Source organism: Ananas comosus, linkage group 6 (assembly GCF_001540865.1).
Source record: "Ananas comosus cultivar F153 linkage group 6, ASM154086v1, whole genome shotgun sequence".
NCBI lineage: Eukaryota > Viridiplantae > Streptophyta > Magnoliopsida > Poales > Bromeliaceae > Ananas > Ananas comosus.
In genome coordinates, this window is record NC_033626.1 from 12,209,664 (window position 1) to 12,228,447 (window position 18,784).

The 18,784-nt window shown below is 37.2% G+C and overlaps 3 protein-coding genes across 4 annotated transcripts; 1 reads left to right on the forward strand and 2 right to left on the reverse strand.

Moving 5' to 3' along the window:
• Nucleotides 1,202-5,963, forward strand: LOC109711655 (cullin-3B-like). Its single transcript, XM_020234803.1, has 2 exons — nucleotides 1,202-1,550; nucleotides 3,733-5,963. Exons 1-2 carry the CDS (start codon nucleotides 1,390-1,392, stop codon nucleotides 5,771-5,773), a joined length of 2,202 nt encoding a protein of 733 aa, XP_020090392.1. The 5' UTR covers nucleotides 1,202-1,389; the 3' UTR covers nucleotides 5,774-5,963.
• LOC109711171 lies at nucleotides 7,127-11,276 on the reverse strand. 2 transcript variants are annotated; one of them, XM_020234094.1, is made up of 8 exons: nucleotides 10,932-11,276; nucleotides 10,063-10,218; nucleotides 9,485-9,840; nucleotides 8,848-9,059; nucleotides 8,392-8,648; nucleotides 8,137-8,315; nucleotides 7,450-7,631; nucleotides 7,127-7,313 (listed from the first exon to the last, which is right to left on the reverse strand). In XM_020234094.1, exons 1-7 carry the CDS (start codon nucleotides 11,086-11,088, stop codon nucleotides 7,554-7,556), a joined length of 1,395 nt encoding a protein of 464 aa, XP_020089683.1. In that variant the 5' UTR covers nucleotides 11,089-11,276; the 3' UTR covers nucleotides 7,127-7,313; nucleotides 7,450-7,553. The 2 variants fall into 2 exon arrangements, with proteins under 2 accessions (XP_020089683.1, XP_020089684.1); XM_020234095.1 differs by lacking the exons at nucleotides 7,127-7,313; nucleotides 7,450-7,631 and having other exon boundaries at nucleotides 8,174-8,315; nucleotides 8,421-8,648.
• LOC109712215 (transcription elongation factor B polypeptide 3) lies at nucleotides 12,255-15,806 on the reverse strand. The gene is made up of 8 exons (XM_020235662.1): nucleotides 15,643-15,806; nucleotides 15,195-15,437; nucleotides 14,943-15,080; nucleotides 14,452-14,530; nucleotides 13,249-13,320; nucleotides 13,045-13,117; nucleotides 12,868-12,936; nucleotides 12,255-12,711 (listed from the first exon to the last, which is right to left on the reverse strand). The coding sequence occupies exons 2-8, from the start codon at nucleotides 15,363-15,365 to the stop codon at nucleotides 12,624-12,626; spliced, it is 690 nt and encodes a 229-aa protein (XP_020091251.1). The 5' UTR covers nucleotides 15,366-15,437; nucleotides 15,643-15,806; the 3' UTR covers nucleotides 12,255-12,623.

Sequence of the window (18,784 nt, forward strand, 5' to 3'; positions counted from 1 at the left end):
TCCGTGCTACCGATAGTATACCAGTCTAGCTCAAAAAATAAATATATTAGTGATGCTTTTTGGGAAACCAAACCCAACTATAATAGCAACCCAACCTGTGACGTAAACCGAAATAATATAAAAAAAAATAAAAAGAAAATTAAGGCGTGTAATTAAGTTAAGAAAAAAATTTCAAATATCATCCGTATATAGTTTTATATTTTTTTACTTTGATATCTTATGATTTAAAATGTATCATTTTCATATTTTATAATTTTATTTCTTTTATTATTCTCTCTATTAATTTTTTTTCATTAAATGAGTGATAAAGTTAAAACTAAAGGTACTAAAATGAATATTTGATAAATCGTAAATGAAGTATCTGAAGTTTTTTGTATATAATTTAACGAAAAGTTAACGAAAGGACTGACGAAAAGAAAAAAATAAAACCACAAGGTACTAAATCGATACACTTTAAATTATAGAATATTAAAGTGAAAAAGTACAAAATCACAAGCGTGATATTTTGAAGTTTATCCTAATTAGGGATGCAAATGGATCCGGGTTGGTGGAGCTCCGCCCCGATCCGCCCTGAATGGGGTAGTAAGTGGGAACAAAAAATATAAAAAAATATAACCCGCCCCGAATCCGCCCCGATCCGCCAAGTAAATAGAGCGGGAGATGGGAGACTCTTTTCTTCCTTCAATCCGTCCCGATCCGTCAAAAATCCGGCTCCCGCCCCGATCCGCCCCGAATGGAGCGGTAAATGGAAGCCAAAAATAAAATGAAAAGTAATCCGCCCCGAATCCGCCCCGCCCCGATAAGAAATGAAGCGGGAGGTGGGGGAACTCTCCCGCCTCCGGATCCGCCCCGTTTGCATCCCTGATCCTAATAAAAGTTTTTTAGTGTTGGGATGAGAGAGATAGTAACAAATTTTCTTTTTTTTTTTTCCCATGAGATTGTAAAAATATATCATAATAAATTTATTTATATTTACATATAAAATTGAATAAATTAGTGACGCTTTACGGCTTTAGGGGAGCAAACCCAACCAGTGAAGTAAACCACAATAATAATATAACATTTTATATTATTTCATTATATTTTCGAAAATAAATATTTATTTCATCATATATTTCCATTGATCACTATATATCTGGGTATAAAGATGGAAGATCACCAAAGAGGGCAAAACCAAGAATAAATAAAGCGACCATCTCTCTCTCTCTCTCTCATCATCCCCCCATTCTCTCTCCTCCTCTCACCCCTCCCCTTTCCCCTCTCGGCGAAACCCTAACCCTCGCGCCTTCGCTCGGGGCCCCATCGTCTTCGTCCCCTTTCTGCGGGAACCCTAGCGTTCCGATTGGTGTCGCTCGATCGCTTTCGCCGGAGGACTCGGCGGGGAAGACGATGAGCTCGCAGAAGAAGCGCAACTTCAAGATCGAGGCGTTCAAGCACCGCGTGGAGCTCGATCCCAAGTACGCCGAGAGGACGTGGAAGGTGCTGGAACACGCGATTCATGAGATTTATAACCACAACGCGAGCGGCCTCAGCTTTGAGGAGCTCTACAGGTTCGCTCCTTTCCCCTCCTCTTTGATCGTTCGTTTCACGTTTTTTTTGCTCCCCCCTCTTAGGATTGTTTTGATCGAGGTTTGGGATGACCTATTTGTTTTGGTTATTTTGTATTTTTTTTTTTTTGCTAGCTACTGATCTTATTAGAAACCATTAAACAGTGGATCTGTGAGATCTAGCGCTTTCTTCTAGTGATAGATTATTCATGGTTTGTTTTAGACCTTTAGATTATTGATTGATTTATTTATTTCGGTTAATATTTTGGATGCCATGAAGCATTTGATGTTCTTTTTGGTTACTTGCGTTTGTCCCTTATCTGAAGTATTTAGAACGCTATGAGATTCGAAACAATTTTGTTTGTAAAGTGTATCAATTTTAAGCATGCGAAGGAACTACTAATTTAGGAATCATTCTTGTGCTTGTACCTCTCTTCAAGGGAGAAATGTTCTACTGCGTAGGTTGAGAGTTGTTGTGTTGGTGCGTGATTCTATAGGGATCTTGTGAATTTATGATTTTGGATTTTTATGTGTTTTATGTTGCTAAAGCCTGTTTTAGTCCCCCTGTTGCTGCCACAGGCAGGTTCTATGATTTTGATTTTCCGTTCTTGTATGATGTTGGAATTATCTCCAGAATCCTGATATTGATTATCTTTAGATATGCTTACTGTTGTGCATGGATGATTTTCTTGCTATAGTAAAGGTATAGAAACTTGTTCGGCAAAAGATGCTTCCTGACTGATGATGCTTAAGTCTTATGGTCTGTAGGAACTTCTTTTGTTTACCTTTATGGTAGGTAGTTTGTCGAAGTGGCTTGTCGTTGTGTGATTTGTGAACTAACCAAACATAGCTCTGTTACTTTTACACAGTAACCAAACATAGCTGTGGTACTTGGAGTGGCTTCTTTTTTTTTTTCTTTTACTGTGACAGGTGAAGCGTCGATAACTTGGTAGTCAATTCTTTGATTCTACTTCCTTTTTGGTTCTGCTTAGGGCCATGGCAACTAAATGTTCATGCGTGTTCATACTTTTGGTGTTAGTCGAGTAGAAGGGATGCACGTGCAACTGATGGCAAAAGCTATAGCCAGATTAGAAGACATTGTAGAAAGGCTACCGAGTGTTAAATGCTTCATCTATACTGTACCCCATAATTACTCCCTGAAAATCAATATATATATATTTTTTCATCCAAGTCATAAAGACATAACAAATCCAAGAACCACACCATTTGGTTTTTACCTTCTCAACTGTTTTAATACCTAGAAAGATCTTTAACTGCATGGCCCGCTGTTGATTGCTGGACATTATTATTGGATAATGTGGAATTACCATTAAGTGTTCGATTTTTGATTTCTTTGCGGCCATGCCTTTGATTCAACTGCTTTTCTATAATTTGGATATGACATTAACTTTTTGCTCATCATTTCGCCTCTTTGCTTTGTTAGCTAAATAACAATATGTTTAGGAAGAACATTACTCATTACTTCCTTCGGCGGTGTGAGAGGATCATATGATTGATCCATATAGTTTCTGTTGAGGATTCACTTGGTCAGGATTCATGTGGTCGGCCGACATAGCTTGGAAGAGAGCTGATGAGAGTTGGATTCGGTTGAATATCATAGTTACTGTTCATAGTGTTTTCTATGCATATTTTCTTTTAATTGATTATATAATCTATATTAATGTCCTTAGATGCTAGATAATTTCTTTGCAATTTGTTGCGGTTGTGGTCAAATAGGGCTAGAGGATAAACAGCTGTTGTTTAGTCTGAAGAAAGTGATTTAGCATTCACTAAATAACCTGTCATGGTAAAGGGTTGTCCAACTTCCTTGCATCATATGCATCAAGCATTAATATGTTAGACTGTGAATAGGCTGGTAGCTGTACAGCCTACTTAATCTTGTGAGATAGTTCACTGCCTTTAATGTCTAAAATTATGCTCCTCTACATTTACTATGCTTTGTTGTTAATCTTTTTTTTTTCCTTTATATATATTTTTTTGTTTAGTTAAAAAAGGTGTTACCACTCTCACCTGACATGGTGCATATCCTCTCTTCTGTACTTCTTGCCTCTCAATTGATACGCAAACTTTTCTGTATCTGTTTTAGTGAATTGTAATTTAAATGATGGCTTGCTTCCTTTGGAAGCCTGGAATTTGACTTGGGCTTCTTATTCTATCAATCTAGGAGTGCTTATAACATGGTGCTTCACAAGTACGGCGAGAAGCTATACTCTGGTCTTGTAACAACGATGACATGGCATCTGAAACAAATAGCGGAATCCATAGAGGCTGCTCAGGGTGGCTTGTTTTTAGAGGAACTAAACAGAAAATGGGTTGACCACAACAAGGCATTACAGATGATCCGCGACATACTAATGTACATGGACAGGACTTATATTCCCAGCTGTCATAAGACTCCTGTTCATGAGCTCGGGCTTAATCTATGGAGGGATCACATCATTCACTCCGGCAAAATCCAAACTAGGCTACTCGACACGCTTCTCGAACTCATACATAGAGAAAGGACTGGCGAAATAATAAACAGAGGGCTGATGAGGAACATTACAAAGATGCTAATGGACCTTGGACCTTCAGTATACCAAGAAGATTTTGAGAAGCCATTTTTAGAGGTCTCTGCTGGCTTTTACAGTGGTGAGTCACAGCAGTTCATTGAGTGCTGCGACTGTGGCGATTACCTTAAGAAAGCTGAGAGGCGGCTTAATGAAGAGATGGAGCGAGTCTCCCAGTACTTGGATGCAAGAAGTGAAGCCAAAATAACTAGTGTCGTTGAAAAAGAAATGATTGCAAACCATATGCAAAGGTTAGTACACATGGAGAACTCCGGACTTGTCAACATGCTGTTGGATGACAAGTATGAAGACTTGAGCAGGATGTACAACTTGTTCCGGAGGGTACCTGACGGGCTTTCTACCATTCGAGACGTGATGACTTCTCACCTTCGTGAAACTGGTAAGCAATTGGTAACCGACCCTGAGAGACTAAAAGACCCTGTGGACTTTGTCCAGCGCCTTCTAAATGAGAAGGATAAGCACGATAAGATAATCAGCATTGCATTCAACAATGACAAGACTTTCCAAAATGCCCTAAATTCTTCATTTGAGTTTTTCATCAACTTAAACAACCGTTCGCCCGAGTTTATATCATTATATGTCGATGATAAACTCCGCAAAGGGCTAAATGGGGCCACTGAAGAGGACGTTGAAGTTGTCCTTGACAAGGTTATGATGCTGTTCCGTTACCTACAAGAGAAGGATGTTTTCGAAAAGTACTACAAACAGCACTTGGCAAAACGGCTGCTCAACGGCAAAACTGTTTCCGACGATGCTGAGAGAAGCATGTTAGTTAAGCTGAAAACGGAATGTGGGTATCAGTTCACTTCTAAGCTGGAAGGCATGTTTACCGACATGAAGACCTCTCAGGACACCATGCAAGATTTCTATGCAAGTCCATTCGGTGATATTGGTGATGGGCCCACCCTCACTGTCCAGATCCTGACAACTGGCTCATGGCCCACCCAACCTAGCCCAGCCTGCAACCTTCCCCCTGAAATTGTTAATGTTTGTGAGAAATTTAAATCCTATTATCTTGGAACCCATACCGGGAGGAGATTGACATGGCAAACAAATATGGGATATGCTGATATAAAAGCTACTTTTGGGAAGGGTCAGAAGCACGAGCTCAATGTTTCAACCTATCAAATGTGCGTACTAATGCTTTTCAATTCAGCCGACGGATTAACATACAAAGAGATTGAACAAGCCACTGAGATTCCGGCTTCTGATCTGAAGCGCTGTCTTCAGTCTCTTGCTTTGGTGAAGGGTAAGAATGTCCTTCGCAAGGAACCAATGAGCAAGGATATCTCCGAAGATGATACCTTTTATTTTAATGACAAGTTCTCGAGCAAGTTTGTCAAGGTGAAGATAGGCACAGTAGTGGCGCAAAAAGAATCTGAACCGGAGAAGCAGGAGACCCGCCAAAGAGTGGAGGAGGACAGGAAGCCGCAGATTGAGGCAGCCATTGTGAGGATCATGAAGTCGAGGAGGGTGTTGGATCACAACAGCATAGTGACCGAGGTAACGAAGCAGTTGCAGTCCCGCTTCTTGCCGAATCCCGTCGTGATAAAGAAGCGGATCGAGTCCCTCATCGAGCGCGAGTTCTTGGAGAGGGACAAAGCAGATAGGAAGTTGTATCGGTACCTCGCATGACTTTCTTGCATGTATTCTCAGCAGAAACGGTTATGCTTTGTTTTCTTTTCTTTTTTTCTTTTTTCTTTTTTCTTTTTCCATCTTTGGAAGTCCATTTAACTTTGCGTAAGTGCGTAATCTATTAGCTTTGACACACCTTGGTTGCATGGTTAAATAGAAATTACATTCCTTTCGTTGTTTCGATATTAAATTCACATGCCTTGTATATCTTCTTTTTTCTGGTTTCAGATGTAAATCTCTAAGGCCTTAGTCCCCAACATGGGGAGTCAATCTTAAGTTTGGTAGGCTAATAATATAGTTCAGGGGTTGCGACGGACCTCTTGTAAGCTATATAGATATGTCCATAAGCATTGATCTTAACTGTTTTTTCGGATGCTGATCGATCCGTGATGTTGATATCTTTGATTTGAGAAGAGAGAATACGGAATGTTGACTCATATTGTTGACTGGTCTACTTAAAAAGTGTCTATCTTCTGCTAGAGATTCTACGGCACAGCCAGATGAATCATTCATTTTGTTTGACGAAGGAGCATGAAAGAGTATGCTGAATGGTTCTGGCCGTTCCGCGGTGGCGCTTCACTGTTTTTCGTAGCATGCTTCTGCAGAATCATGGGCTTTTATTGATAATTTATTGTCCCCGTACACCGTACAGTTTGCACAGTACAGCACACATCATCACATTTAGGGGGAATAGGAATGAAAAGTAGGAATAGGAATGAAAAATAAAATTAGATTATTTTAGAATGAAAAATGAAATAACGAATTATTCAAAAATATTTAGTTCATTATTGGAATGAAAATCAGAATGAAAATATACAACTTTTTGTAGAGGGTTTTAATTAAAAAATAGAAAAGTGATGAAACAAGAGAAGAAAGGTGTTGGTGAAATTTTTTTTTGAATAGTTCCTTTGGAATAGGTCAATCTGAGATTTAAAACTGGATTGGGTTATAAATGAATTTGACTATTCCCATTCCGGAATGGAATGGAAATTAAAATTCGATTCCTATAAAACAAACGATAACTATCGAAATCAATAAATTCTATATCGATTCCATAGTCTAAAATAGATAAACCAAACATGCCCTTAATGATGTCCGTAGAGTATGACATTTATCTTTCAAAGGCAGGTCTTGGTCTTTATTATAAAACAAAAATATAATTATATGGTACCGAAAGTATCATTTTTAAACTGTAGAGTGGTAGAATGCAAATACGCAAAATAAAGGGGGCTAATCATTTTACCTTATTTTAAAGAGAAATGCTGCTGTTTATAAGAGACTAATAAAGAGGCAAGGAATGACTACTGTTAAGAGAACAAGGAGTGAAAAAATAGATCATAATGCTAGTAGGGGTGAGAAAGTTTAGTTTACCAATGATTCTTTATTTTAATTTTAAAAAAACTGCACAATAATTTTGACTACATGCATCACAGCAACATAAGAATTTTGCCGTTTACATAGCGTACAAACATATATGCCTAGGAGATCCAGAGCTCCCTCTGGTGCTGACGCTTTGCCTCTTGACAATTGCTTCACAAATCTGTAAATAAGAGGATTGCGCTACTCTGATTAAGACCGCTAAATAAATAGGAAAACATAAAAGCAAAAATGAAATACAAAAAGGGATAATTTCTTCCCTTTTTTTTTGAAGTGAGCGAGAAATATTTGACACGTACGGTGCGGCTGGCAGAGAGGGGAATGCAGAATTGATCCAAGTGAAATTCATTTGGTACTCCCAACATGAACTTTGCCGATGAGGTCACCAAGAACTTATCTGCAGTTAATGTGGAGGTGGCGGTGGAACTGATTCTTCAGTCCGGTGATGGAACAATTTAGCAATTGCTCTTCGTTCGCAATCCTGCAGAATTAAAAAGAAAGAAAGAAAGAAAAGAAGTAACAATTCAGTATGTTACGCTTGATATATGCCTACAAGGATTTACCTTATAAAAATTTTTATCTGTGAATAAAACTTAAATGTACTTGCAGCAAGTGAGGAGCTTAGATGCACCTTAGGAGTTATATGAATGAGTGTCCAACTTCCAAATCTAAGAAAAAAATAAATTTCTTCATAACACTGACCAAACTAAAAAAGCCTAGTAAGGTAACAAAGGAGCATATTTGTGCCTCTGTTGCTACTAGCAGCTACTAATTCAACAGCTTTACAATAGGTATATTCGCTCTAACATGTAATAGATATATGAGCTAGCTATTAATTTTCTAGTCTCTAAGCAAACGAACTGTGGAAAAGAATTAAAAGAAATTAACTAACACCGATCATATCTCTACTAGAAACAGAAAGTTCACCAAACTATGAGTGCTGAAACTATCGCTGCAGAGTCTCCTCTAATCAAGATTTGTGTTACCTTGAACATGTTTAGGAGAAAATGTTTTCCCGGGTTCATTCTCCTCAACTTTAAGAAAGTATATGCAAAGCTCAACTGGTCACGGGAAGTGAAACGGTCAACCTCATTGAACCAAAGACATGAAAATAAGTTAGACATTGGGGTGTGGGCACGCACTATAAAAGAGCCTTCAGGTACATCTGCAAAAGAATAAACACAGATAAGGAAGATAATAAAGGCCTAGATTTTACAAAGAGAATATGAAATGACACAGACAACTTGGAAGAGGGACATCTGGGTCAGACTCATTAAACTTGATTAGACCGTCAGACTGGTAGTAGAGAAATTGTTCATCAATTGCAGTGTGGTTGTACTTGTTCAAGCGCTTGTTTTGAAGAACTTCCTCCCAGACACAGCTACGGTCATAGTGTCTTGAAATAGCGTACTCTGATTTCTTTCGCCACAAGAAGTATTCGATAATTAGCATAGGATCAGCATTAAGACGCATTTTGCTATCGATCCAAATAGAGTACCTGAAAGGATTACAGACTAATTTAATCATTTCCACGCCAATACCTGCACTAAATATCTCAAGAAACAGAGAAAAAGAGATTGATCTGCTGGCTTATGAAAACCATCTCTAAATGAAACAATCTTAAGATATAAATATGCTTTTATTCTTACTTTAATTAAGTCAAAAAATAGAATGTATTTCTTACAAATCTGCACTACCTAGCTGATGGGAAAAGTCGGTGTGACAGAAACTTTGGCACTTTTCCAGTTTTCCGCATATCTGTATATGGTAGGTTCTTCACTGCAATAACTCTCCATAAGCCAATGAACCCATTCTCGTTAGGAATGTTTCCTTCTGAAGAAATTTTTGTCAATGTTAGCTCATCCAGGAACATCACGAAGCATACATTTCTCTTAGAGTATGTGCCAATCTGTGACAGTTGGAAGCTGGTGATATACATGACAAACCAAATATATAAGACAAAAAAACTTGTAATCCACAAGTTTGATAGGAAAAAAAAAAAATCCAGTAGTGAACATACTCTTAATTAAAATAAGCCAGAAAAATCATCATCAAGACATAATCTGAACTAATATACCTCGACACAACTCAAAAATTCTATATTTAAGAAAGGCCAAGTTATGGAGAGTAAGATATTATAGCGGCTAATTATCTCAAAAGAAAGAAAATACTAGCTAAGCCAACTCTGACTAGTATGCCATGCTCTATTGAGTATTTATCACATTACAGTAAATATTAAAATCATGAATGATATCAGATTAACAAAAATTGTTAAATGTACATGTGCAATGCTAAAAAGAATGCACATTGTCTTTTAGACCACAAAGCAAGTACCTTACTCCTAGTTGGCCTCCTCAAAAAATCCGAGCTTCCAAAGATGCATGATGAGACCACCACAATGCAAGTGGCCATGAATTCCTTGTCCTTCTCATCCAAATCAAATCCACTGCCAGGATACCCCCCTGGTCCTCTGACAAAACCACAATGTATTGTTTGGTTCTCAGCGTAGAACGAGTTTTCTCTTTCTTCAATGCTCTGACGTCCGCCAAATAAAGGCTCAGATTGATCAGTCTGATAGAAAGCTTCCTCTTCAATGATATAGTCTAGTGAAAATCGCGTGAAATTCATGTAGTTCTCAGGCTCCACAAGATCCTCAACTGAGTCCACAAACTCAATATCACACGGTACATCTGAAATGTTTGATTTTAATAAACTAATTAGGCTCAACTAATTAGGCTCATGCTTATATTAGACAAACAAAACAATCACCATATTCTGTTAAATATTGTGTGAAACCATGCAAAGGTGTAGAAGCTATTAATTCCACATAGTGGGGAACGAGTATGTTGCAACACAGAAAACAATTTGTAGGAAGACTATAATATGAAAAAGGACAGTGCAAAAGCTCTTACGGTGCTTGTGAGATTTAGCTCTTGGATGTCTAGAAGTCTCCGCTTCAGCTTTACCACTAACATATGAAACATCAGATTCATTGTCCGATGAATACAATGTACTTATAATGCTTCGGTGCCCAGTATTTCCTTGGTTAACCCGGCCGTGGTGCAAAGCTGAAGAAAACATTTCATTTTTGTGAACATAACAGAGAACCAAGTAGCTAATAGTATTGAAGAACTCGGTACATCGAGGTTATCAATGAATGAGAGGTAAAGGCAACATGCAACCATAAAATTTCCCGATAACCAAAAGAATCCCGCAAATTTTGTTGCTTTGTTAGATGATTGAGTTAATTGTTCAACAAATTCAAGAAAAAGCAAATAAAAAAAATCAACAAATCCAGTCTCGGCAAATTATGGCCATTGCATAAACTTTCCCTGTTGCGCTAGAATTAGACACGTGCTTTGCATTTGTGCTGTAGATTGATACGTTCGATTATTAAAACAATCTTGTTAGTTAAAAGCAGATTTTTTTTGGAACTTCAATTAAAACATCAACACTCTTCTCAGCTCAAATCCTATTCAGAAATCCAAGTAGACAAACATCCTCCACCAAGAAAAAAAAAATGCTTTTTGATGCAAGATATCATTTATACGAACTCAAGATGGGTCACCACGGAGATCGAATTCATACCACTCATCAACAAATATAGGTGAAAACTATTCTGCGACCGCACATTCAATTGTGAGATCTCCTAATCTCTTTAAACAGATTAATCCACGCCTCTTGGATCATCTATATCATACATTCTTTATCCTAGGTAACAATTCCCACCCAATTGAAATTAAAAAAAAAAAAAAATGCAGTCGCAGTATGAGGAACTCACCATGAAACGAGAGTTTCGGGTGAAAGAAGGCGAGATAGAGTAAGGAGAGAAAAGAGACGGAGAAGATGCCGAGGAAGCACCGCCGCCTCAATATTCGTGCGATCCGCCGCGCTCGGCGATAGCGCAACGGCTCGCCGCCGAGCCTGTGAACGGCCATTAGCGCATAATCCTCGGCACTTCACTGAGGGAGCTCGAATCGAAAACCAAAAAAGAAATGGCGAATCCCTGAGATTGTGGGAATTAGGGTTTAGCGTCTCATGTAGAAGGAGAGGGAGAGGGAACGGGTCGGATCTGGGGAGAGCGATACTATACTACGTAAGGAACGAAAATGTCGGATCCTTTACAAACCCATTGCTCTGTAAATTGCAGATGATTAAGTTATATTTTATTTCTGCTTCCTAAGTTGTGTAGCGACGGTGAAATTTTTTTTTTTTTTTTGTTTCTTGTGAAAAATAATATGTCCAAAAGTTAGTTATAATTCTCACAACCAACCAATTAAAGAATTTAAACAATTCATTTGGAAAGAGGGATTTTATATTCAAATAATAATTTATTTTTCCTCTCTCAGAAAAAAAAAAAAATTTGTTTTTGAGCTGTAAATCTGCTTGCAGGAAAAACTGATCTAGTTTATTCAGTAGATTCAAAAATTGTGATAAACAGAGAGGCCAATTTGCATAAAAAATCTATTAGTTTTGAGCTTTTGTAAAAATAGACTGTTTTTTTAAATTTTAAAAATTCGGACCAAATTTTTAAAAAATTTATCAAAATTTTCTTATTTTCTTTTCTCTTTCTTTTTTTTTTCTCTCTCTAAAGAGGGTGGCGGAGGTGGAGGCAAAAACAGCCCACTTCCACTCTGTCCAGCGTGCCCTCGCCCTCGCCCGCGCACCCTCCCTCCGCCTTTCTCGCCTCCGACCACGCTGAGTCTGCACCGGGGAGGCGGTGGAGAAAGGTCGGAGAGAAAAAAAAAAAAAGATCGCAGCACGGTCTCGGCATTTTAGTTAGTTTCTGAAAATTCGGCTCGAATCTACAAAATCTAAAAAAATAGTCTACTTTTTGCAAAAGTTCAAAACCAATGAATTTTTTATGCAAATTAGCCAAACAGAGAAAAGATGCACGTAAAGGAGAAATTTTCTTTCAAATCCACAAATTCTCTTACACTCACAGATTTGTGCAAATGCAATTGGAATCATTGTGACACTCTCCCTGTGCATGGATTAATCAGGGTGGCATACATTTGATCTCCACAATCACACATGCAATGTAAATTAAGTATGATTGTGACACAAAGAACTAATCTCTAAGCATAGAGAATGAAAGCAAAAAAAGACCATCAATATCAACGAACAATATATTGTTTCCTCCCTCGTGTTCTGGGGAATGTTTTAGTGTAACAAAATGGGAACCACGAATCGAGGTTCCGTCGCCCATCTGAATCTGAATAATGCTTCATAACTCTTTAACTTGCACTAAATCCAAATTATTTCAACCTTATTTTACAGAAATTTGTCTTCCCTATATAAGAGCGATAAACAAAATAGACGGGCCTAAGGCGATTAACTTCAACTCAAATTGTATGAGGCACCTACATATACAGCATGGTTACACCAAATTACAGATTTCTATGAGATCCCATATTGGCATGGCAAGAGTTAACTCTTCAGTGAAAAGCCTTTCGTCAGAGAATATCTGCTACTATTTTCTCACCGCAGGTTTTGCTGCTTTTGAACTGGCCGATGGATCCATTCCACGAAGATTGTTTGGTTTAACCGGAGAAGGGGCGCTGCAAAATACTAAAATGAGAAAAAAAGAATATATGCAGCATACATATAGGAGAAGTAAATGAGAACTTGAAACATACCCCCTTGCATATAAGTTCGTGCAAGCACAGGAGACAACTTTCTTATTGAGGATGCTTAAAAAAGAACAGAAGAAATACCTTTTAAAAGTCAGATTGTTTCTTTGCAAGGCATTTTTCCGCATGGTTGCATGTATTTTTGCCTCTGGACTGTAGGCATATAATCAGCAAAGTTTTAGAAATCATATGAAGAAAGAAAGGAAAAGAGAAGCTCTCAAACTATTACCATGTAAGATGCAATATGTAGTTAACCCTTACCTATTAAGGCACTCGATCTTTGCCTTTTTCATCAGGGGGCTCTTGAAATTGGAGATGGTGCTAGAAGCACCGCCTACAAAAAACCAAAGAGTCATAGAACATTAATTTAAAGAATTACCCTATGAAATTTCTTGTTTGCTGCTATGCGTGTTAGCAGGTAACTAAGCAACATAACAAGGCCGTGTGGACCAAAAACCACATTACCTCCCCAGAAGCTTCTTTTACCACCCGAAGGTGGGATTTTAGAACATATTCTGATTTGTCTACTTTGTTTCTCTGCATGCAAAGACGAAAAGAGGTGATGAAATGGAATTTTTAAGCAAAAGAGCAGGTCAAGAAATATTAGAACTCTTGGCATACTATTACCCAGTGGCTATGTCAATAAAGAGCAAAGAAATAAACTGCATAATTGTCGATTATACATTTTGCTCAAACAAGGAAGGGGAAAAAAAGAGAGGTTGGATATGCATTTTAAAATTGTCCTGTACAAATATTCCATTTGCTATCAACAGCTAAACACTTTCATGAATAACTAGAGCACAAAAATGTAGATGCACAAAGTTTCTCAATAATATCCATAAGGCCAAAATGAAGCTTTAAAGAAGTAATACTTTGTACTCGAAAAATTTCTTGGGAAGAAATGACTAGAGAACAAAACATATTCCAATACATTGATTATTTAGTTTGTTGTCCAGCACCATTGACAACTTGTGCTTAGACTTCATGCAAAGCATGTGCCCTTTCTCTAGTATACCCTATAGAGACACCGAACATCTCCCTCCTCCCATTCTTGCAAACAGCTGAAAATTGATCTCAAATATGAGAACAGATATTTCGAGACAAGTTTAATAACATCATCCGTTGTGTTATAGAAGGCTAAAAAACATGTCAACTATGAGAAGCTTGTATACCTGTAACAAGTGTATTATTTTTGTGATAATGCATAGTAGAAATTCGAGTGTTGATGTCGTCTACAGGCTTAAAGAGATGAAGATCTAACAACTGACACAACCTAAAGTAACCATCACAAACTCATCAAATCACCAGCCATGTACTGCATTACACTTTCAAAAAACAACACCGGAGGAGAAAAAAGGTTTCGCAAGCATAAACTTTTCACTTTCTATGGTCCTGTAGTTCAAGCCATTATTAGGAAATAGGAGTCAAGCAAGAGCAACATCAACGACCCTTAAACGACAAAAAGAAGTAAGAAATCTACCCTGTCAAGTTACTCAATTAAACTAAGAAACTTATACATAAAAGGACAGCAGATGTGATGCATGTTACCACCAGTGACCGCAAAGCTCATAGTTACATAACAGAGATTTCATATGGCATTGTATTCATGAAAACCTAAACACTTCAATAGAAAGTTCTCAATGTTAAGGAAATGGAAAATCAACTTACGAGCCAAACTTTCTGCATATCTCTGTTTAAGTTTCTCAGCTACCCGATTCTGAGCTTCTTCCCGCTCCTTAGTCTTTGCCTACCACAACAGAACAAGCCGCTTATTGCATGCCAAAAACGCGAGAATTTATTGCACGCACTACAGCCTGTACACCAGGGTCTTGAAAACTAAAATTCAGAGGCCTAAAAGTCTAAAGCAGATCTACAACTTTATGTGTATATGTCTTAGAAACTCAATTTTTTTTAACCACTCCAAATTATGATATTCATACGTAAACTGTTTACTCTTGCGGCTTACATTTAGACTTTAAGGCCTCTAGGTTTGAGTTTCGGACATCCTCTGAATAGACTCAGCGGCTCAGTGCATTCAATAACCTCTCCAATAAAGCATACAACTCTATAACAAATTACGGCCAAGAAATAAACACGATAATGATTAATCCCTAAAGCGAAAGTAATCGCTGCAAGGCTCAAGAAAGAGTGCTAAACACCTCGTATAGCTGTTTCCACTTGAAAAATACGTGCTTCTGTTTCATCCTCTTGATAGCAAGATTCGTGCTTTCGACTCCAAACTGTTGCTCGTAAAATCTCTTCCACAAGCTATCGGTCACCGGACTGAGATCCCTTCCCTACAACACCAAACAATCAAATCTACAAAATTCCCCCCCCTTCACCCACCACCCCCCACCCCAACAACACACACACACACACAAAAGACCTAAGAAAGCATCAAATCGCCATACTTTGGTCGAATTCTCGATATGCGCGAGTTGGTCCACGGTGCAGTGAGCCACGATATCTTTCAACAGATACAGATCCAATTCGCCGACATCGCCCAAATACCTAAGATTGTCGATCGCCTTGCGAGTGCATAGCTCCACCAATGTCGGAATCCTCTTCCTCTCGTGTTCCATCGTTCCCAATCCAAACTAGGGTTTTGAGATGCCGATGAGGACCTTTAAACAGTAATTGGGCGAGAAAAATACCTGAATTATGAACATAATCCCATCAAAAATAAAAAATTCTCAGTTTAAGACCGACCCATAAGAGAATCGCGCGGATATAGAGCGACAGCATCAAAAATAGGAATCTAATCGAGTTTTAATCATCAAGAAAAAAAAAAAATCGATCTTTAGAACACAAAAACGATGAAGCGAAAAATATGGGCGAGAGAGGGAGGGAACCGCGCACCTCGTGCTTCTCCTTGATGGACGGTGATCGCCGGAGAAGAGTAGAAGATGAACCGCACCAAATTGGGTTTTTTTTTTTTTTTTTAATTTCTTATCTGGTAATTTTCCTCTTTTTTAAAAAAAATAAATTATCGCGTTGGCTTTTCCCGTGAGGGTGCTGCAAACACCTGCGGCGAAGCGGATCTTCTCGTGGCGGGTGGGCTAGACTAAGCGGTGGAGATTATTGCGTGGACCAATTGTACCACGTGGCAATTTTTTTTTTTCTTTGAAATAATTTATTATTTATTTTTTTATTACTATTCATTATTTCTCTAAATTCTTACAACATGACAGCATTCTTTTCAATGTTGTTGGTTGTGAGCTCCACGATTTTTTTTCCTTTACTTGATCCGAACCAGGTTGTCAAGTATAAGTGCAATCTTGAATCGGCTCAAGTCTTCGAAATAATTTCATTTTTCTTTGCTTGAACCAAACATGATTTTTCTGTCTTTATTTAAATCAGACCGAGTCAAATTACTTCATTGGGCTGAACCAGACCAATTGCTTTACACATTTTCATTTTTGAACCCCATTTTTCTTTTATTTGTTTGAACTGAACTGATTATAGTTGAGTGAAGCCTTTACCCCAAACTAGCTCAAGTTTTCTTTTTTTTTGGCCTTAGCCAAACCGGTGCTCTTTTTTTTTGCTTGAACTGGTCTGCTTCATTGGATCGAACCAGACCAATTGATTCATAGTTTCCATCTTTGAACTTGATTTTTTGTTGAGTGAGGGCTCCATGTTGAATGATTGTATTAATTTGTATAAGCACCACACTCTAAACCGAACTCGCTTATTTTTTCTTATAAATTATTCTATTATTATCTTAATAGTTTGCGGAATAAAATTATTAAGCTTCAACTAACGATAATATTTTCTTTCGGACGTAAAGCGCGAACACTTTATAATTATATATTCTCAATAATATAATTTTCGTCAAATATTATTCTATCCGTAACAAAAAAACATATATTTTTTTTGTTTTCTTTTGCTTCTCTATATTGAATTTTTGTTTGAATACTAATTCTGAAATTTATTTAGCAGTGAAAAAAAATATTTTTAACTAATGATAATTTATTAATATTGTGTTATTTAACTAAAATATATTTTCTAATATTAATTATAAATTAAATATAATATTAACTATCATTGCGCGGTATTTTAACTAGTTATAAACGTAAAGAAGAGTGGTTCTTTATATAATTTTGTACATTTATTTTTACGGGAATGAATATATATCGATAGAATAGCGCATGTTGTTTGTTCGGATCTTGCATAAGCGTATGCACATTAAATATCATTTTAAACAAAAATGTATGGATTTACATACTTTTTTTTTATTTCTCGAAAAAAAAAAACAAAAATGTATGGATTTTATTTAATTTTGTACTTCTAAATTATTTGGCCGATGTAATAAATAAGTCATCTGAACAAATAGAAGACGAGAGAGATAAATAAAACTGGTGGATTAAAGATATTGTACCTACGATTAAGTTATGACCACGGTTAAATATTCCTAATTATTTGATTCGTGAATATCTCGCTAAAGTACTTAATTTTTGGTTACCAATCCTCGACCTACTTTTACAACAAACAAATTCTCTGTATGGTATACAGGCCAAATGTTAATTAATGAGCTTCCTCTAATAGGTTATGGACAATCTCACATTTCAAAGCAAGTATATGGTTGGATACATGTATCCATAACCTGTATCATTTCGATAATGCATTACTTCCTCTAATAGGTTATGGACAATCTCACATTTGAAAGCAAAAATGACAAGTATATGGTTGGACACATGTATCCATAACATGTATCATTTCGATAATGCATTACTTGTACTTTGGAATTTAGATACACCTGTAGATGGTAATCTAATTTAGTGATCCTTCATTGCTTTACCTAATAAAACTAGTTTGTGCAATGCAAAATCCGAATACGGTCCGCTAAATGTTTTGGCGTCGTATGTGATCTCCTTACACAAAAAAAATGTGGTTGTGATTTGTGAATGCCTCGTTAGTTGAATAATTTTGCTTAATTAATGACTAGGCGAAGAGATCATATCCCTAATGTATTCTTTTGGTATCTTGATCATTTTACATTGCTATGTGTGGGTTGCTCGTAGTTTTTCTGATAAGAGCATGAATACATTATAACGCTCCTGCATCTACGGTTTAGGGTGGTTAGAATATCTCGTAATCTTATTGTAGGGTAATGACATAATATGGTGTATAGTTGGTGTATTATAGCATCATAGAATTATATCCATGAACAATTCTAGAGATCTAGTAGTTTGAGCTTATTTTACTTGTACGTAACATATGTTTTTTATGTAACAATACAAATTCTTCAACACTGTGAAGTTATGCACCATATAAAAAAGCCCTTAATACAAGTTGATCAAGCAACGACCACCATACAAATCGAACAACTAACTTACTTAAGAAAAACTGCAAATTTGTGGTACCACAACCACTGTGTTCATATAGGGAAATCATTGAAAACAAGCTCACATTAATTCAAGTTTCGTTGAGCATTTATAGAATCTGTAGCCACCAAACAAACAATTATTAGATAATACAATTAGTTTGTCACCCGGCTTAAAAGGCCGCTTTCATGATAGATGTGACGCCCACTATTCAGGAGATCATTCATTCTAGAACTATTTTAGTTCTAACACGTTCAACTCTTTTTATCTCTTGGGCATAGTCACCGGCCAAAACGTTATAATCGTGTTACGAGATTCGTATACCGACCGTCCCTAGAGCAAGTGGCAAAGGGCTTGGTGGTTGGTATCCGAGACCCGAGTTCGAATTCTAGTTGATTCACATTTTCAACTAAATTTATTTCTAAATGAAATAAACGAAACAGGTAGCGTGCTGATGTCTCACATTTTTATCTCTTTTTTAAGTTATGATGTGATACTCGTCTCGTTAATCTTAAATGATCTTGTGGTGATCAACCGCACTCCACCCACAGCAATCAGCAATATGAGAACTTTGCTCTCCCCTCTGTATAATTTGGTTCAGCCAAGACTGAAGGAATATGTAATTCATAAATACAACCAAATCTTCAACCTTTCAAATTATATATTATTTTTTTTAA